The 22,292-nt window shown below is 39.9% G+C and overlaps 1 protein-coding gene across 1 annotated transcript in view; it reads right to left on the reverse strand.

Annotated features, from left to right (window-relative positions):
* The window catches only part of AOPEP (aminopeptidase O (putative)), a 372,310-nt gene that overhangs the window by 73,315 nt on the left and 276,703 nt on the right, over positions 1 to 22,292 (reverse strand). Inside the window, 2 exon segments of the mRNA XM_082401307.1 lie at positions 10,287 to 10,358; positions 10,763 to 10,825. Of these exon segments, the coding sequence (XP_082257433.1) occupies positions 10,287 to 10,358; positions 10,763 to 10,825 (135 nt within the window).

The raw sequence follows: 22,292 nt of genomic DNA on the forward strand, positions 1-22,292 counted from the left end.
ACATTCAGATTTTCCATTTACTGCACTACTGCCTTCTGATCTGCAAAATGGAGGACAAAAGTTTATTAGGATTATCTAGATACTTACAGATCCTCACAAGAAATAAAAGCCTTAAGTATAAAAAACATGGTTTAATACCCATGAGAATGGCTAACATAAAGAAATCTGACAATACCAAGTGCTGATGAGGAAGCACAGAAACTGTAACCTTAAACATTGCTGGTGGCAATTTTTAGTAGTTTCTTAAAAATTAAACATACACCTACCAAAAGGCCAAGCCATGCCAGTCCTAGGTATCTACCCAAGAGGAATATGTCTACATGAAGATAGTTAAACCACTATTCTAACAGCCAGACACTGCAAAAAATCCAAACATCTATCAACCAATAATAGATAAACAAAATGTAATACATCCACACAACAGAATACTTCATAATAAAAAGGAACAGGGACTTCCCTGGCGATCCAGTGGTAAAGACTCTGCGCTCCCACTGCGGGGGGGCACGCGGTTTGATCCCTGGTCGGGGTAAGATCCCACATGCCATGGGCAACTAAGCCCACGTGCCACAACTACAGAGCCCTCGTACCACAACGAAAGATCCTGCATGCTGCAACTAAGACCCAACACAGCCAATAAATATTAAAAAATAAAAGAAATATGGTATTCCTTATTAAAAAAAATGCTTGTTTGACTTATAGAAAGATACATAAAATGATCAATGATTTGGATATACACTTAATGCCATTTTTGTGGCCTACCTCACAAGTTCATTTGTTCTCATCACCAAAAAATAAAAGGAGTATATACCTGTTCTTTAAAATACTATTAAAAAAAAAAAAAAGAGGTCACCTGTGGTACTGAAAACACGTGGAATACTTTCTGAATAAGAGAACACAACATCCAAAAATCACAAGAGGGGGCAACTCTGAAGAGCTCTGGAACTTGAAGTCACCACCCCTAACTCTGAAACATTCTCATTTCTCATTTTGCCTTGAAACCAAATATTTAGGGGGAAGGAAAAAACCCGAAACTGAATGATGCAAATAGAAGGAAAAAAAATAGAGAAATAGAATGAAAAATTTACATCCTCAAGTTCAGAGGTAGCCTAAACTTGCTGCAGCACTTTGATTTCACATTAGTGAGCCGAAGAGAAATACAGCTTACCCTTGAACAATGTGCGTTTAAACTACATGTGTCCACTTACATGTGGATATTTTGCGTTAGTAAATACTACAGTACTACATGATCCATAGTTGGTTGAATCCAGGGATGTGGAGGAACCTCAGATATGGAGGACTCACTGTAAGTTAGTTATACCTGGATTAACCTCCAGGTTGTTCAAGGGTCAACTATACTGACTTCACAGTTTCAGTATGTTCTTATAAAGACAATCTGAATTTTGAGAACAGAAATTATGGCATCCTCAATTCTACAAAATAACAAAAGTTGAATGAACTGGAACACATATTTGTATCCTGCTATTAGCCTGGACAAGGCTTGTGGATAATGCAAATAGCCCAAAGTGATATGACTTCCTTTCCTTATGAGATCCAAATTGCTCTGTATACATACCTAATGTACCTCTGATACAGGTTTCATTCAATTCTGTTTTCTTCTGTTTCTGGTTTTTTACATCTCAACTGTAAACTCTCTGAGGACTGTTTTCCATTCATCTCTGTACTCCCTACTCCTTACTCAGGGTTTTGTGTGTTGTGGATATGCAATGAAGTTAGTAAATAAATTGTTTAAATAAATATAGAATTTAATAAGGAATGCATTACACAGAATCATAAACAGTATTACATTTCTAGCCTTGGGTTTCCAAATCATTCTGATTCATAAGTGTCAGAAGAATTTTTATGATGGGTTCCAGCCTTATTTGCAAAACATGGATGCATTTATTTTTTAAAATCACATATTCAATAAAGACACTAACACTATTTATATGTACGTCAATCAAACCCCTATCTGTGCTTACAAATCAGGTAAAAGCATTAAAATGGATTCAGTTAATTCAATTACTCCATTTCCCACCATAACTTCCAGGCTGCATGTGTAAAGGGCTGCTTTATCAAAACAAGGCCCAGGAATGGAAACTCTAGTCCAGGGTAGCCTCAGGTAAAATGCATCATATACTCATATCCTTAGTTTGTGCTACATTGGTTTGGATTTATTTATCACATGCTATCTTGTAAATGATCTTTGATATGCTGTGTGTTTTATCTCCCATGGCCAGAAATGACATCTCCTGTTTCTTTGGCATTTTCCAGCAGCTTCTTACACAGGGCCTTATATACAACAAATCTAAGAAAATATGTTGACTGATTAGACTGATTTAGGTTTTCAGCTCTCCTCATTATCTGAAAAAATACAGTCCTTTAACTTTTTTTCCTCTGCATTGTTTTATGCACATATAAGCTAAAAATCACATAAACCCAGAGTTTTGTGCGGGAAACTAACATATGACAGGAAAGAGTATGAGAAGAATACAATGGAGATGGAGTTTTCTAAATGAGATGCTTGCAAAAAGCACCAGTGCTTTTAGGCCAGCAATTCTACCCGAGTGGATCAGGGTGAGTTTATTTACTGCCAGAATACAGACAGAAGACTTCAGGGTATCCACTTTAGATTTCTCACAAATATAAAGCCAACTCAAATCCGACTGACTATAAAATGAAGTACTGTAAATTTTAAAGTTCCTGACAACAAAGCACTTTAAAGGGTAACAAGAAAGTAAAATAAATTTAAAGCACTTTATATACAGTATCTCACTTGGTCTTCAAATCCACTCCCTGAGCAGGCAAAAATAGTTATCATTATTCTCATTTTACAGATGAAGAAAATAAAGCTCAAAAGCAAGTGACAATTGGGAAAACGGACCCACAATGAGTTATATTAAAGACAAATTGGGGGAATTTACAGAAAAAAATCTGGGCATCCAGGGAAAAAAACCAGGTCACTCTGAGGAAAAGAAATGAGGCCACTGTCAAACTTCATGCAAGACAATGGAGGAACACATCTAGGATACTTAAAGAAAATATGAGCCAAGGATTTTATGTCTAGTTGAACTGACCCTCATGTATAAAGAACACAAACTTATAAACATACAAGAACTCAGGAACTACTGCTGCCCCAAGCTCTTCCTGAGAAATCTACTATAAAACTGGCTTCAAAAAACCAAAATGACTGAAGATCAATAGAAAGGTAGATGATGAGCATTAAATATAGACGTACTTGCAGAATTAAAACTAAGTGATTTTATAAAGGATACAGTATAATATGTAATGGTTACATGCTCTGACATTGTAGGTACAGAACAACTATCAAAAAGGGGAGGGGGGATGAGAAGATTATATGAAAAATACTATTAGTTTGTTGACTGTGTCATAGGTATTTATCTGGAAGCTGAAAGATAACACCTCAAGTCACAGGATGGAAGTCAGAGCGGGGTGGGGCAAGAAAAGGTTAGTATCTAATTTTACTATTGCTCACAGCAGGAAATCAATACACATGAGCAAAAAAAAGTGGACAAGAGGCAGAAATGTGTTATCATGTCAAAGTAACCATTAGAACAAAAATACAAGCCTTCCTAAATGCCAAAAAATGGACAAAAGAGAAAAAATGTATCATAAAACTGTAAATATTAATTTTATAATTAATACAAATTGGCTTCAATGGCCTAATAAATAAAAGGATTTTCAGATGAAAGCAAAAGTCAAGCGACAAACTTAAGGAGCACATAATTAGGTGGCAGAGTTGGGATCAGTGTCAGTCTTCCCGGCTCTGAGCTCTCTTTACAGAAGAGATGAAAAAGATGACCCACGACAGCCAGGAAAGCTCTACCAAATGTGCTTTAATGGAAACCTCCGTCATTAGAGAACAAAATGAAAACGTGGACATTTAAAATTTTTTTAAATGCAAAAGCCAGGTATAACTTTACAGAAAGGTACCATCTGTAAGATTCACTCATCTAATTCATTCCACAAATATTTATTGAGGCTGTATGTGATCAGGTCCTTTTCTAAGTACTGGAAACACAAGGCTTGAGTGTCATTTTTCCTTTGTGCAGAGACCCAGAAATATAAATGAAGTACATGTTGGCTAGACTTAAAGACACATGCTAGTGGCGGCCTCCTAAAATAGAAGATTAATGGAAACAATGACAGGCCCTAAACTACACTGACACCAGTAGGTGCTACTAAAATAATGCATCTTATTAGTGCCATATGATACCAGGCACAAAACAGCAGCTCATTAAAATGCCTAAGATGAGAATGATTGCCAAGTAAAGCATTCTGTCACAGGAATGTAACTAATGCTTCCTATAAAACTAAAAGTCACAAAAATTTCCTCTGCCCGCCTCCCTTTTCTAGCCAAACTCTTATGTTTTATATTAAAATGGCTTTCATCTCTCACGGCACATAAGAGTTGATGGCTGCTGGCATCAAATCTGCTAAAATCAACAATGGTGTAATTATCTGCACACTTTCAAGTGTTTCCAAAATACATGCTGGTTGAGATTTTCCTAACTTAGAAACGTATGCTTTATGCTGGTGGTCTAGGAATGTCAATAGCCTGGGTTAAAAAGAATTTTTAAGTCTTGCCCAAAGCATTCTTTTCTACAACAATTATTCGATTTGTTTATAACTCATCTACCTCCACAAAGCATCTGACATATCATATTGCTATTTTGTGAAACTACTTTAATGGTACAGTTACATGAGTTGATACATGTAAAGCACTGAGAAGAGTGCTTGACACATGACAAGTGTCAGCTATTATTACAGTAATAGTTCCATTCAAAGATTCTTTTTAAAATATGTGAATAAGTGCATGAGGGTAAGTGGATGACTTTTAAATTTTACCCATCATGCCAGCTGACAATGGGAAGGAATTTTAGTACACTCAAAATTCGCACTTTTCTTTAAAGAACTGCAGATTCTTTAAAAAAAAATCTACGAAATAGATGAAAATTTAATGCTATAAAATTATACAGATCAGACTTTCTTCCTGAGGCTACCAAAAATACATTTTATCAGCAATTCTTCCTTGGTCCAGCTAAGGAAAAAAAAAAAACAAAAAACAACAACCAAGATCTTGTGAAACCAAATCTAACCTGAGACCTGGTAGAGAAAATTTAATAAGTTATGTATTTGTTAGGGATTTACAAGGAAAAAAGGGAGACGCACAAAAAAGACTGAGTTCCAAATATTTCAGCAATAAAATAACGAATTGCATATTAACAGTGCTATAATTACCCCTTTTGTTTGGTTTCTTTGTAATTATTTTTAATAAATTATTCTGCCTCCTCCTATCACTCAAGTAAGTTGTCATCCAAAGGCACAATCAGTACAACACAGGACACAAAGCCACTCACTGATAGGGAAGGCGTAAGAGAGGGCGGCTGGTGCCTCAAGAGCTGTGACTCATTAGAATCCATAAAGCTTTTCTACGAGATCAAGTATCAATGAAGCTATTGTAAGAGGTTACAGCTATATAAATGTAGACTAGTTATGAATTCTCACATGGCAAGAGCATTTTCGAAAAGAGGAAAGGGCACCAGTGCCTGGGAAACCACTCAACACGAATGCTGCCTCAGTTACATAAGAGTGGCTGCCCACACCTACCATCTTGCTAAATGCAGGTAGTGCCTATAAAGAGAAGGGACCCCTTGGTTCAGCACTCCCTAAATTCATCTTGTGCCGTTTTGCCAAGCTTTGTATCCTAAGAGCTCCAGAGTCAAGCCTAACACCGTTGCCGTCTGCTGTTACAGATCCAAGAAAAAAACCAGAAAATTTTTATTAGTCTTAAATACTGTTTTCCAGAAATCATAAACCAAATAGAAAACAGATCTTTGTCACAAAAGACAAATAGCAGTAAAGCACTTTATTAAATAGTTTAAAATTTGTACCTACCTTTATCATTTTGAATATTTCAATATCAGAATTGTAATAAAAACATTCTCCTAGAATGTGTAAAATTTTAAAAGGAGCAATAAATGTGGCAAAATGCATAAGCCAAGTTGGATTTAAAAAATCTTCTGTGAATTATTGTCAAGGTTATCAATGATTTCAGTTCAGAATCAAGAGTGCGGAAAGAACAAATGAAAAAGCCGAGTGAAAATGGTCCAGAATTTAGGAAGGATATTATCACAAAGAAAACAGTTCCAGTATCTTTCTCTCAAAGACTCAGAAAATAGAATTTACCATTTAGATCCCACTAAAATGGCCGCTAAATACTATAAATCCAGTTTCACAACCATCTTTCTAGATTTTCATGTTTTACTCAATATTTCAAGGAAAATTTCACCAAATTTTAAACAATTTTATGCTTACGGGTATTATTTTTCAGGTTCTGGCAGAAAAGAATAATTAAGGTAACCTTAAAGGGTGCTTTTGTTGGAGACCATTTGCACCTAGCGTTTCTTATGACTAATCGTAACAGAGGCCAATCTTACCCTCGCCAAGACACTTGCTCGTAAACAAACTAACACACGTGAAGGAGCGCTTGTTAATAATAACAGCAAACCTTAGTATTGTTGAATTTTCAATGTTTTGAAAGTATGCCAATGAATACTTCTGACATCATCATATTACTTACTGATGACTAGAAATGAGTATTTTTAAAATTTGTTCTATTTTCAGATGTGCATGAGGTAGAAAAGGTGCTTCTTTCGAATATGAAAATTGGAATTTTCTTCCTCTAAAGAAATCATAATGCCAGTCAGATATTTTCTTCAAATATATGATTTCATAAATTATTATCTAATCCTTAGAATACTGATTAAAGAATTATCAAAAATGCTGTATTATCATGTATACATTTATAAGAACATTATATTAGTCCTTAATCTTTCAATACGATAGATAATTTGTATTTATCTTTGAACCAGTTAAAAAGCAGAAAAAAAAAAATGTGTGTTCTTCCAAAACCTGTAGTCGTTTAGTAAAATCTATTAACATTATTTTTAAAAATATACATTATACAATTCACTGTGGCAATCGCCATTGTTTAACTCGCCCCTCGCAGAGCAGGCTGCTCCGTTCATCCTAGCTGTTCTTTGTATAGTTGTTCACATTCCCCTTGCCTTTCTGCTGCATAAATTATTCAAACTAAATAAAAGGAACTCGAAATAGTGAAAAAGGAAGAATATCAGAACGTAAGGAGAAAATACCTGAGGACCAGAAGCAAAAGAGAGGTGAGTTTTGTAACTAAAAATGAAGAAAACAAAAAACAGTGTAAAGGAATTCAGTTACACCAGTGGAAAAAGGGGCTAAAACATAAAGTAAAATGGAAATAAGTGTCAGAGAAAATAGGAGAAAATGCAGACAAAAGAATGACGCCATCTACAGAAAAGACAAGAAATGAAAATCCAAAAGACAGCACAGAAAGACAGTAGAGCTATCTGGTGGGTGTGTGGGAATGACACGACACAGCAGTAGGCCAGGAAAGGCCAGGAGAGCATCTTAAATCACTTTTCCGGTGGTACCTCTCATTCACCCAGCTTACTTTATTTCATTATTCGTTATTTTAACCCACAGCTGAGCACAGTATAAGTTTGTTTTGCTTCTCCTTCTGAGTTCACTGAAAAACCTCAACTAGTATTTCAAGTTACACCAGGCTATGCCTACCACTGAGCGCCTTCAAGATTTTAAGGGGGGAAAATAATCATTCCTGTAAGATTCCATTCTTTAACGTTTAACTCCTCACTAAACGCCCCTCTTCAGACTCTGGCCTTGCACCACTGCTTTCTGTTTTCCTTCCTCGAGCAGGTCAGTAAAAATCAGAGGAAAAATGTTACGACCCTAGCATAGTTAAATACAGACCAGTCATCCCACAAGTTCACTCATCAGGGCTGAATCCTGCCTGAGGCCTGAAGGGTGCAAATACAGACTTAGGGGATGGAGGAAAGGGCAGCAGGAGGGAGAGAAAGGGGCAAAGACAAAGTAGGCAAATAAAAGCAATGGCTAGATTTTAAATGTACAACCAACCAGAAACGACTAAAACTCATATTCTTATTTTACAGTTACATAAAATGAATAAAAGCAGAAAACGCCATAGTTTTATTCTAACGTTGCAGAAAAACAGTAAACGCATGAAAAAAGAAAAGTTGACTTCTGGCATGGCAAACATTTAAAAAAACTTAACTCAACAGTAAGTTAACTACCTAGATTCCTACGAATAACAGGTTCAAATCCCAGCAAAAAGTTAACAAATGACCTATTTGAATACTCATAACCACAGAATTTGATCTGCATTTTGGAATAGACACTCGGGCAATCAGAGGACACACCTCGGCTACCAGCTGCAGTATAGCTTCTGTGCCTTTCAGAACTTGTTCTCATGCCCTTGGCAGCTGATCGTTCCCCCTTTCTAAACCCTGCTCTTGAAAATACTGCATATGCTTTGCGTCAGTGAGCTCCAAACTCTCTCCCTGGTACGGCAGAGGCAAAACAGTGGGCAAAGAGCTCAGCTGCTGTGCAGAACCAGAAGAAAAAACGGGAGACGCTGATAATTAATATTGTCTGATACAACTCTGAAATTTCCCACCTTCTTGCCCTGCCCACCTCCACCCTCAAAGCTAGTCAGCTTTAAGCTTCATTCCTGGAAAGGAAGCTCAGCATGATGGTCTCAACCCACTTCATTTTCATGTCCTCCTCAAAATTGCTGCCCACAAATTCTAAGGAAAGTCAAAAGTGCGTCCTCCCCATAAGCTCCAACACAACAGCCTCTCTCAAGGAGAAATGGCTCAATGAAGAACTCCAGTTTTCCTGGAAGGCAAAATCCTCAGTCCCTACCCTTCTCATTCTCAGAAGGCAGTGGTCAGGTCATGGGTGTCACAGATAACGGTTACTTCAAATTCAGATTTTGGTAGTGATGGTAGCTGGTAATGCACAAAGATAAGGGCTTCCCCTTCTTTTATGCATGATACATTGTGTGCTTGGGTAATCTTACTTTGGGTTTAAAAAAATAACAGCTAAAAAATATTTTTTAAAATACTAAATAAGCCGTAACTCTTTTTCCTTCTTTGGACATTTTATGGTCTCATCTATCCATCACCTCACAAACATTTTTAAAAACACCTAGACCATGAAAGTTAAACAAACACGACCTACCATAGCATGTTAAGGTATGGTCAGAAAACTCAAGCCCGTTCAAAATGACAACTTTTTCTATTACTGTTTAACTGAAGTGACATATATGACTCTTTGTTTAAAGAGTCACACTCTTCACACACTGGATGTCTCCTTACAAATGACTATACTCCTAGGCCAGTTCTTTTTGCAATTCTCTCAGAAGCTGCCCTTGGTATCCTTAAATGCACTCCGAAACTTTGGTATCACCTTCATTATGATGTGCTTTGTGCACATTCTCGGACGCTGCAATGCCCATACTAAGGCAACACATCACAGAAGTTGGCAGCAATGCTATCAGCAAGAATTTGGCTTCAGAATCAGAAGTGATTCATCATACATTCTAGCAGCAGAAAAACAACACACTGCTATTTTAATCCCTTGGTGCTTTCAAGAATCAAAAAACAGTAAAATAATTAAATCAAAAGCAACAAAAATCATATCTGCTGTAAGGTTTGTCAAAACATTATTCACTTTTAAGAGTTTTCAACGAAATCACTCAGGAAACAACAGACTACTTACCTTATTTCGTATTACTTATTACAATGACAAATCAAGTTTTGACTTAACACAATTTCAGGAGAAAACAGGTAGTCCAAACTTCTGCAAAGTAACATACTGAAATTCTAAGTGTAGAAAAACAAACTTCTCATTTGCATTAGTAAATAAAATCTCTCCTACTGTTTCAAAAGTAATACACTTCTTTCATCTTCTCTCTCCATTTTTGAGAGTACTCTAAAGTCTAAATGAATGAGTGTGCTACTGTCTCTATCACGACCAAGGAGAGAAACCTGATACTGTGGGTGACTTATTCAGAACAACCCCCTTTTTTAGAGGTAGTTATATAATAATATATTACCATAATAAATACTACTGGTCTAATGTAATAATGGAACTCGCTTATGTCCTAACGCTCTATTTAATAAGCATGAAAGAAATCTCTATCCCGGGTCATTCTAACTTCCTGAGAACACAGTACGTTGATAGTCACTAGAATTATCAACCAGCGTTTCTACAGAACTATCCAGGTAAATCTAACGTTTACTGCAAACTTAAAAAAAAGCTACTCTGTCGTTGCGACCAAGTATTCAGGGGCAGACGGGGAGACTGATCAAGAACTCCATCCAGTGCTCTCTTTCGGGGACCCCTACCTTTTCCAACACTTCTGTCTCCTTTCGTTTCCGTTTTCGGGGTCTCCTGTTCACTCGGACCCATTTGGCGACCTGAAGTTCAAAAACCACAGGGCATTTTAAACACAGAACGACGGGTCCTGAGGGCCGCCCCTCAGCGTGAGAAAGAAACGATCGACAGCCTCGCGACATAGCCTTCCTCGGATTCACCTGGGGGAGCCACAGGCACCCTTCGGGGCTCGCGGGGCCGCCTCAGCGCAGGGGGCCCTCGGGTCTGCGGCGAGCCGAGGCCGCGACCTTCGCACCGGCCGCTCCCTCCTTCATGGGCCCGATTTGCCGCCCCCGCGCCGGTACGAGCCAGAGCCCCCGAACGAGGGCCATCTTACCCACCGCAGCCGTGCGTCGCCGCCGACCGGGGTCTCCGCGCCGGGGATGCAACGCCCGACCCACCGCCCGGGGAGGGAGGGGAGCCCAAGGACCGCGCCGCCCGCACTCACCTCGGCGCTCACTTGCCGCGCGAGCCCGCACTCCGCCCCGGCCAGGCGCTCCCTCTGCAGCGGCTGCAGGGGAAGGGGACAGAGTCAAGTTTTTCCCGGGAGCCGCCCCAGCCTCCCTCCCCCGCGCCCCACTAACTCGGCGCGCCAACCACGTACCTCGCCCGCGGTAGGTGAAGGTGGGAGCCTGGCGCCGGAACCCTCGCCCAGGGCCGTCCGCCCCGCCGGCCCGCCAGAGAGCGGCGAACGCTCGAGGCCCGCAACACCTAAGGCACACCGCGGGCGGCGGGCGAGCGCGGGGCCGAGGCGGCGGCGCGGGCGGCGGGCGGGCGCTGGGCGGGGGCGGGGCCTGCCTTAAAGGTATAGGCGGCCGCACCGCCCTCCCCGCAGGTCGCCTCCGCCCCCACCCCCGCCGGCGCGCCGCCTGTGTTATTGTTCTCTTCGCAAACATCTTTCTTCTCCTCCCTGCGTCCTGCCCGCGCCCTCCCACGCGCGGGCCGAACCCCGGCGCGCGCACTTACCTTTCCAGCCCACAAGCCTGCGGGACCCCGGGTACCGCGAAAGGGCTTCTTGGCCGCGGTGGGAGGAGAACTGCTGCCCGCCGGCAGGCGTAAAGGCTTAGCGGCAAAAGCTCCCTCAACCCCCGCGGCCAGCCTGAACTCGCCCTTCGGGTCAGAAACCTAAGTGTCCAGATGGCCTTCGCGGAGGGAAAGGAACTTTCCTAATGGAGTTTTCTCTGGGAATGGATTAGACGCCATTGAGTTGACCTTTTTCAGTGGCCCCTCCGGACTCCGGGGCGGTGGCAGGTGACCTCCTGGGGGAGAAGCCGCGAGCGCGTGTAAGGCGAACCCGGAGCTCCGCCCGCGCGTCGCGGGAGCTAACGCGCTCTGGGTGAACGCGGCCGGCGCCGCGCTTGCCCGGCCTGTGGACCCTTCCAAAGCGACTAGTAGAATTTAAGAAGGGGACAGTACGTCTTCATAAATAGGGGTAAACTTTCCACTCAGTTTATAAAAGTGTGAGATACCCTCAGTTTTTTCCGCCGACCCCCAAAAGGCTTTCTTTCCATCCTCATCAGAAGTGGGCTGAACCAGCCTGGGGGGTGAGTGCTTTGGGAGAAGAGTCGGGTCGCACTCGCGTTTGCTGATGTTGACCATTCCTTTAACTTTATCGCATTTCTTTAAAGAAAATCTGTCTTGCCCTCTCTTTATTGCTACTCCATCCTTCTTTCAAGATCAAAAGCTTTAGATCAAAGCCAAGATCAAACTCACTACTTTAAATAGAAGCAACTTTGCCATGGAGTATTTTACACAAAGGGGAGCTTCTTAATGGAGACATCAGAGTGGAAAACTTTATTTTATCCCTTCATCCCAGATTCATAACTGGACTAACTTAAAATTACATTGATGATGCACTTCTGTTTCCTAAAATCAACAACAGGACTGCTCAAACGGGAGATTCTTGACTTGGTGTTTGTGTTAACAGGAATTTAAAAAAAAAAAAAAAAACCTATGTAGAGTTAAATCAACATATTAACCGTTATTAGCTAAGTGCTATGAAATGCATGCTCGTTTGCTAAAGATTTTTTCAAGGTGTTATCGAATCGTTTTATATATAATGTACAACCATCACATACAATTTTTGTACTGTAAAAGAAATGCACAAAAATAGATAGGCTTGCAAGCCTCAAATGCACATCCATATAGGCAGGTAAAAATTACAATGATGAAGTGGATTATGTAATTGCAGAGCTGCTTAATTTTAAATGGAAATAAAACTTTGAACTATTTAAGCTTCCATGCTACTAATAACAGTTCCAGAATCAATAGAGATCTATCACTGACTGACATTTCCCTTTACCCACTAGAATTTTTTTTCTTGGGAATTCACCATGTCTAAGATCCCTGATACAAACAGCTCAATATTGATGTACAGTGCCATGCCTAAATGGACCTCTCTTAAGTGTCCTCTTTGTTGATTTAGCAACAATTTAAAAACATGTAGTCTTGGAAGAAACAAAAACCAAAGTAAATTCCAACAATCCAGCAACAGGAAGAAAGATAACTATTGCAAATTAAACCTTATACAGACTTCGATGAAAATCTGCTGTTACAGCTGGGTAGTTAGTACTTGAAAGCTTTTTCCCCTTATAATTTTCATCTGGTTGTGGTCTCAAATACACACACACACACACACACACACACACACACACACACACACAAAGATTGTTCCTCATTCTAAAAATCCCTTTTAGCCAGTGGAAAGACCTTAGGAACTGAGACCTGGGAACACCATCTCTGTGCCATTGACAGTCTCCTTTCTTGCTAGCACCCAGTTCACAGAGAATCTAACGGTTTCTGGCACAAGCTGAGCAAGAAAACATCCTACTGTTACTCTGCTCTTCTAGGACTTTGAGTGGGTAGCAAAAGCTGTGGTCCATTCTAAGTGCCTACTAACTTGTCTCCTTGTTTGTCCTCTTGCCCCCCAAACCCACCCCCTCAATCTTTCTTCTCCACAAAGAAACCAGAATCGTATTTACAAAGGTAGTTCAAATGGTATCACTTTGCTTTACTGAGAATGCATTTCCTTCTCTTTTTTGCCTGGTTGGCTCCTACTTATTCTCTAGTGCTGGGCTTAAACAACACTTCCCCAGAAAGGTCTTCCTCACTCCCCAATCCAAATTATGTCATCCCACTATTTTTTCCTATTTATTTCCTTGAAAGTAATTATCTTTTATAGATATTTAAAATTTTTTATTTTTATTATTTTTTAAAATAATTTTTAAATTATTTATTTATTTATTTATTTTTGGCTGCGTTGGGTCTTCATTACTGCGCGCGGGCTTTCTCTAGTTGCAGGGAGCGGGGGCTACTCTTCGTTGTGGTGCGCGGGCTTCTCATTGCGGAGCACTGGCTCTAGGGCTCGTGGGCTTCAGTAGTTGTGGCTCGTGGACTCTAGAGCACAGGCTCAGTAGTTGTGGCGCGCGGGCTTAGTTGCTCCGCGGCATGTGGGATCTTCCCGGACCAGGGCTCAAACCCGTGTCCCCTGCATTGGCAGGCGGATTCTTAACCACTGCGCCACCAGGGAAGCCCTAAAATGTTTTACTTTTATTGAGACATTATTCTTTAGAAAAATTTGTGCAGATAGCACAAAATTCCCGTGTGCCAACATAACCCCCAGTTTCCTTTATTATTAATTTCTGGCATCAGTGCCGGGAATTTGTTACAATTAATGAACCAATATTTGACACATTATTAAGTAAAGTCCATAGTTTACATTCGGGTTCACTCTTGTGTTGTACAGTTCTATTATAACTATTTTTTATTAATTTATCGAATATCTATTTCCCCGACTGGATTTTAAGGTCCAGGAAGAAAGAGATCCTGTCCCTTCTGTTCCTGATTTTTGTCCAGTCACTAAAAACACTGCCTGGCACATAGTAGATGCTCAATAAATGTGTTAAGTAAGTGAATGGAAGGATAAAGGAATAAATGACTGAATGAATGGCATATGAAATTTCATGGGGGAGAATCTTAAGAAGATCTTTCTAATTAACTCCTGTTTGTGTCTCTACTAAAATATCTTAATTTGTAAAGAGCACAGAATTATACATTTTTAAAAAGGAGACACCATGGGTTATCAGTTACATTGCCAGGGTACTTCTAAAATGACCTTTTTTAAAAAATAAAATAAAAATAGAAATGGGAAATAAAAGTTCCTAATTCCCTCATATATTATTCACTAAAATTGTATCCCAAAATGGTGGTAGGAGCTGAATTTAATCTGGAATGAAATATTAACATATTTCATGACCCTGGAAAAGTATTAATTCTCTTTGATCATGTTCAATATAACCTCAACACGTTTCTCCTTTTGTCCGCCTAAATCTACCTTTCTTCATCAGGGGACCCCAGTGAAGGTAGGATGTGGAGAAACTTGAAGAAGACGACTTTTTAAAAATTTGAATTCTGTAGCTGGGGATGAATACTCTAATAGCTGTCTTTGAAAATGTGGTGAAAGCACTTTAAAGCTATCTTTTAAAAACAGATGTCTTCTATTTTAATTATATCTTTAAAAATGGCTTGTCTAGTAGAGATGCAAGTATTGAAAAAAAAATGTTTTAAGAAACTTTCTTGTCAAAGCAGTTTATAATAGCTGAAGACAATTTCAGAAGCTGAGGAAAATGCCATTGCTTTAAAATAAAAACATTACTTAACCTAGTGGCTGGAGATTACTTTTGGAGGGAAAAACCTTTTTCTGTTTTCTTTTTTTAGTCAAGAGGAAGTAACTCCTTGAAATGACTCCTTTCACTGGAAAATGATAGTGATACAAATTTCATATTGTTAATATGGACGTGTGCCTCTGCTTGGTGATGAGGTACAGTCCAGAGGAATGAGATGCAGTAGCATGCCTTCCTAGGCAACCAGAAGGCTGAAAGGGCAAATGAGGGAAGCCCTTTAATTAGACCGAACAGCTTCAGATGGCAAATTATACTCCCTTGTGCACAGCAGAGGGAAAACTATCCACTATAAGAAGTCAAAAGACTTTTTAATACCAAACAAGGTAGAAAGGTCCAGAAGCTTTTGCTGGTTTCAGAAGGGCTCTATAGCCAACATATATTCAGGGTAAATTACAAGGTAAGAGTCTACACATGTCTGGAAATAAAATCAAGGTTAGTTTAAGTTGCAAATAATAACAAGCAAGGATTAGAGGCAAAGTTATCCAATGTTTATGTCTTTAAATTTTGCTCTATCATTTTAAAATGTAACATTCCTTTATGATATCTTTTTATTTGACTTATTTGACTTCAGAAAAATTATAATTTGTATTATTGCCCATTTTGTCTCTATGTTAGAATGAATGCCTAATTTCTTTCTGAAGAAGATTTTGGCCCTGCCAAATGAACTTCTCAGTGGAAGTCCTTATAAAGCATAGTTTTCAAAAAAGGAAATCCATCCCACACTTGCTTTGCAGTGACCTGGCTGACAGAATCTCTCCTCTTAGTAACCATAACCCTGAACTCACTGTTGCTCAAAAACTTTTACAGAGCTTGCCTGAGGGAACATGCTCAGTTCTTCCATTTCTTGATCCCCTCTGAAAATCTGATGAAGCGTTTGCTATCAACTACTGGCTCCCCAGAGAAAAATACACCAAGGTGCACAGCCACCCCCCACACCAATTGTCAGGAGGTTCACAGAGTTTGCGGATACCAAAACTCCTACCCAGGAGAGTCTAAGATTTTCTTGGGTTAAGGCAGACCACCTCACAGCTGGTGCAGGATGCATCTTACTGGTGCTCTGTGAAATTCCTTTTATCGAATTATGTTCTGGGAAGAAGCCATCAACCTTTATTGAGGTGCATTATAAAAAAAAACCCATAAAATCCATCACAATGTTTACCGTAAGGATGGTTTTAGATGGTTGTTTATTATATTAAATAGTAATTTTCTGTTAGGACCCATAGGAAAAACTTCCCCGTAGTATCAACATCAGGAATAGTTGGACTTAGGCAACTGGTTTGTTTTACCTCATGAACACTGCAAATTGATCCTTTTTCCTTCTTCTAGAAAGCTCTGTGACCCTACATTAAGCCAAGTATAGGAACTTCAGGGGGTGCATATTGTATGCTAATGTAATTCCTGGCCCCATCTTATTTTCCTAACATTATTTTCACATTGCTTCAGTTTTCTTATTTTAAGTTACTTTTATCATGCTATATTTTGCTTTCTAAGAGTTTGCTTAACTCTCTTTTGGACAAGGAGGAGTATAAATAAATAAAATATTCTGGGGTTTATTTTTTCTTTCTTTAAATTTCTTTTTCTCTTTTGGAGGGAGGAAGGGCGTCTGAAAAAAGTTTTATGGTTCTAATAGTTTGCTCCATTAACACTTAGAAGTGAAGTATAGAAGGTAAGGACATATGATTATACCCTATTTATAAAATTTGAGCAAAAGAACTGTTAAAAAAATAAAGCCAAAAATAAATATATACTATACAAACATCACAGAGGACTAATATAAAAATGTTAACCAACCAAGTATTTTATCACTTTTGATATCAAAACCAGAGGAACATATAGACGGGTTATTCACTTAACAAACATTGAGTTTGCCTACTGCAAAACAGAGCACTAGACTTTGTGAACACAAAGATGAATAAGACACCATCCCTGTCCTCAAGAGACTAGTATGACCAGGCGGTAAGGCGGCATGGTATAAAGAGTGCGCAGACAGCCTGTCTGGGTTTGAATCCAGGCTCTGCCACATATTAGCTGTCTGACCTCTTTAAGCCTCTTTCTCATAGAGTTGTGAAGATCAAATGACACATGCGATGTGCTTACAAGAGAAGGCAGTTGTTACTTATCAAAGTGTAGACTACTGGAACTAAGAAGCAACACAACGTCACTAGAAGCTGGAGGAAAGTGACCTGAAGACAAAAAAAGTGCTGAAGTACTACATATATCAGAGACCGTGGAACCTCAGAACTGGTAGAAAGAACCAGAGTGGCCAGTTTTGTACAGGATTAAGTTTACAAAGCACTTCCACATACAGACTGTTCTGCTTGTTTCTCATACTGTCCCATCTTCAGGATGAAGAGACTGAGTCTCAGGGAAGTATAGTGCTTTTACTATCTCATACTGTGTGGCCCTTAGACCTCCTGGCTGGAAATGTAGTGTTCTTTCTACTATAGCATGAGAGCTTAGGGAACATCTAGCCCGACTGTCTCGCTTAAGATATTTGCTTATTATGTGGATCAGCTCAACCATACATTAAAACACAGCCCGTAAAATATAATCCCATACCATAAAGGTCTATTGAAACAGACATTTTAGAAAACAAGTATAAGTATATCCTCCTCAATCCCCATATGACTGCAGTTCTTTACAGGCACTTAACATTCTTGGACACTATAATCTTAAAGAGTTTCACAGGTGAAATATAAAATTATGTAGGTGTGGTTTTAGATCAGTGGTTGCCAACCCCTGACTGCTCATTAGAATCACCAGGAGGGTTTACAAATCCTAGTGCCCAGGAGGCACTCCAGACCACTTAGATTGCCATCTTCGAAAGTGGGCCCCAGGCGTCAGTCATTTTACAAGTCCCCCTCCCTGACCAGGGATTCCAATGGGCAGCCTGTGTTGAGAACCACTGGTTTGGATCATTTTAATGATGACCCATCTCTAATAGGTTACTATGAAGAAATTCCAGGCGTTTGGGAGACATCTAAATTTCAAGGTCAATGCCACAGAGGACAGCCACCTATTGTGTTCTATTACAATAAGTCCCTTTGGGCAGATGGCAGACACAAAGCTGGACAGGATGGGCTGTCAGGCTGAGCTAGGGTAGCATTTCCTATGGCTTACTCTTAGGGATAAACTTCAGGGCCAGATGATTACTTAAGCGTGCCTGTGTGTGCGCACACACACACACACAACACACACACACAACACACACAACACACACACACAAGAATTAAAAAGAAGTGGAAATGGAAGATCTCAACATTACCCAGAAGGAAGGCAAGAATGGATGGATATTTGACTTTCTAGAGTTTTTTCCAGGTTCCTGGTTAATATGATTCTGGATTCTGACTGAAAGAGCATAGATCCTCGTCTTCAGGGACCTTGATTTTAGTGCTGACCTGGAATTCTGTATACATGAGGTGGTATTTCCCACTCATCCCCTGTGAACAATGCTCTAATTATGTTGATGGCTGCCACACATTCCCTGGAAACAAGCATTTTGCATTTGGAAGATTGCTGGCTAGGAATAGAGGACAGTGGGTACCAATGGAAAAGACCCTTTGCTGCGTACAAAAGCTACTGTTTCACACAGAAAGCAACCCGGGTAGCTTGAGTCTTGGGTACCGTGCTCTAACCAAATGGGCTTCCTTGTTTAGAAAAGACGCACTACAGGGAAACTACTCTGGCAAAATGCCTTATAAGATATTATTTATTTATCATTAACTATTATTAATCCCAACCAGGGATTGAACCCGGGCTCCGGCAGTGAAAGTGCCAAGTCCTAACCAGTGGACCACAAGGGGATTCCCATGATATTAGTTACTAATTTAAAACACAAACATATATGTTAACATTTCACTAGCTTGAAAAGCAGATACTCACGTCTGGGTCCCTTTGGTTATTCCCTAAAATGGAATGGGTGTGGTATCTGTAAGTGTGTGCACATGGAGTGCCCGTGCTCCCTAGAGTCTGTGGCCCTTGGCATGTCTATTTTTCTTTTTCCAACATTTCTATTTTTAAAAATCTTGGCACTCAGACTCTGTTGCCTATCATCTGGTCTCCCAAAGGAACCCCATGAAGTCACAATTTGCAAAGTCACAAGAGGAATAGGCCTAAGTCATCTTACCTCTATAGAGAAGTAGGATCACACACGTACATATGTATACACACACAGTGTAGGAAGAATAAAATCCATCACAACTGGGGGGAGATGGCTGTCCCAGATGTAAATAATATATGAAAAAAGCTATTTTCCAGAATGTTTGTTCACCAAACATTTAGATCCATATAAGAGATGTTCCAGAAGAACAATGGGAAGGGCCAGAATTAATTGGCTGCTAATCTCTACTTTTTGTAGGATGTTTCCTCCAGCAGTGGATTAAATCAGTGTTTAATGCTACACAGGCCCAGCTGTGTCCATATTAGGAAATCCTGAGCTCACATCTCTTCTCTCTCTCTCTCCCCGTGAAAAAAGGAGGTATCCTCCCTCCCTTTGCTCTGCTTCCACCCCCTGCATGTGTAGGTGGGAGAGTAGGAGCCCGGGAATGTGAACTTGATCCACCATTGATCAGCCAGGCAGCAAACTCTCATTGTTCTTTAGATACCAAACATAACTTCTTTCTAGTAGGGATAAACCCAGCCATTCTACACACAACACAGCTTTTGTGCTCAGTAGTATGAGATGGAAAAGGACCACAAAGAACATTAGAGCTTCATTAGACTCATAAACATCTCCTAATATGCAGAATTTAAGAATCCACCCAGCTAATTTATATTCATATTAATATTAGGTATGTTAGAATCTCAAACCTAACAATCTTCTGGTCACTTGACTGTTTTTATAATTATGGATTTCAATTTACAGTTTAAATACTATGGTCTGTTTTAGCTTTGCCTTCTGTCTGAGCACTTCTTATTTCACTGCCTTGCTCTCAGGTTCAAGGGCACTGGAAATCATGCTAATGTACAACCAAATATGCTGTTGCTGTTTTCGGTGCTGGCTTGTGAATGTGGCTTAAGTACCTCTGTACAAAGCCACGTGTAATGGGAAATACACACCTGAGAACTTAGACCTAGGCACCCTCCATTCTTGCCATCTAGAAGCTATGTAACCCTGAGCATGTCACACAACCCTTAGGAAACCTGCCTCGCAGAGCTGTGTTGAGAACGAAATGAGATGGTGCATAAAGTGAGAGGCACCAAGTAGACCAGTAAATGCTAATTCCCTTCCTCTTTCCCCTCAGAAACAAAAGCCGGTCTCGTATTTTGAACCTAAGTAACCTTTGAAAGGTCTCAAAATAACTGAGTTGCGACATCCTAATAAAAAGCCACCCCACAGACACGATGCCACTGGACAGAGCCTGCAGAGATATGACACGTCCGAGGCACTGCAAACCACGGCCTGTCCCTTCCCAAAGGACTGGTGGACAAAATGAAGCAAGTTCTCTTCCTCGTATGCCTGAGTATAAAGGAGATCATTCTGTTTCTGACCCCACCTCGCTCAAAACAATAAGCCCACTGTTGTTACAGCAAGACCATAAACTGAAATTTGATATTTCTACATTCTTCTCTGAAGATACCAGCACGACCTGCTGCTAGATGCAAAAACATCTAAAGTCCTAGTAGTAGCTACATGCATTTAAAACCAATGTAATAATTAAGAACTTGGGCTTTTAAGTTAGACAGATTTGCTTTTCCTCATCTATAAAATGGGTATAATAATGATGTCAGTCTTAGAGAGCTGTGACTAGAAAAAGTATATAGCAATTATGTCTAATGTACTGAGCATTGTACTCAATAAAATGCACCTACTCAATAAAATGATAGCCCTTTTTTCATTCTGGATATTCTAATAGGCAAAATAGTATACCCCAGTGTACTGTGGGGAGGGGAGAAGGATTAAATAAAAAATACAATTCTATAGGGAGTTACACAACCTATATATTCTTGGATTTACCCATTTACAGTTTAATTCACTATAAGTATTTATGCCAAACCCAGGCAGACATCCCTCAATTACAACATCAATGGCAGTGATGAAGAAATACAATTTGAGAAGCAGAGAACCAGTGAGAACTCAGGAGAAGCCAACTTTGTAATAAATACAACCAAGAAGAGTCTTAAAGAGAATGTGTCTTTGGTTGGCCGCACAAAATATGAAGTTTCAGCACGCATAGCTGAGGGAAAAGGGAGAGAGCACAGAGGGAAAAGGAGATGGAGTCCTTGGAGCAAAGGCCAAAGGAGCCACTGGACCTGGGGGGTGACTTCTCCCCAGGGCAACAGGCCACAGGGATGAAGGGGCTCTCTCCAGTCTAGTCGCATTGTCACTTGTGCCCCTGGAGTCTCAGTTCCCCATTCTGATGTATTGACTCTGGCCTACCTCCCATGCATTTTCATGCCAATAAAGTTGCTGAAATTAAGAACCGAACTGTGACTCTTTGGGGCATAAATAATATCATATTGTAAAGTCGGGGCTGATAACAACCAGGATGCCCTTAACGCTCTTAAGAAAAACCATCTGATCTACGATGCCCTCGATGTGGTTTGAAATTTCCCTCGGCCTACAAAGGAAAATATTTTTAGCATGTAGCACAGTTTGTAACAGACATATAAATGCACTGAAAATATAATTTTAGGAAAGCATCTGGGTTTAATCATTTCTTGTTATACCTCAACACCTAATAGGTTCTACTTTCTCAATATAAGGAGTACTGCAACATTCTGCTACAGACTATGCAGCAATCACTGTAGCAATTTCTCATAAATATTTCATTATTGGCTCTGTTTTTATTTCTAAAGTGGCAAATACTCTGATTTAACTATAAAAGCAGCATAAAAATGAAGTGCTCCTTCTGGAGCATTTGCCCCCAGTGTTTTCCCCTCCTTCAAAAAGCAACCTAGAACTCACTGGACGATGTTTCCCAAGGTCATTTGGACAACAGACATATACCAGTACTTACTTTTATGTCTCAAAATGTATCCTAGCAATAGTTGCCACTGTCCAAGGTAAAACTCACCTGCAGTTTTTATTGATATGCAGGAATTTTAAGACATTAACAACCCTACCAAAATTTTTTTCACCTCCTGAGGGTCAAACAGGTTAATATCTGTGAATAATTGATTTTAATTAGTACCAAATGCCTATCCTTCAATGATCAACCAGCATAAATGCTCTGGCAGATTGATTATTACTTAAGATTTCTCCTGATAATCTTTCATATAACAATTTTCCAGTGGAAGAGAAAAGAAAGGCACAAACAGGGTTTTTTTTTTGATAGTGTACATTTGTAAAACACC

The sequence above is a fragment of the Balaenoptera borealis genome (genome assembly GCF_965194805.1).
Source record: "Balaenoptera borealis genome assembly, chromosome: 8".
Taxonomy (NCBI): Eukaryota; Metazoa; Chordata; class Mammalia; order Artiodactyla; family Balaenopteridae; genus Balaenoptera; species Balaenoptera borealis.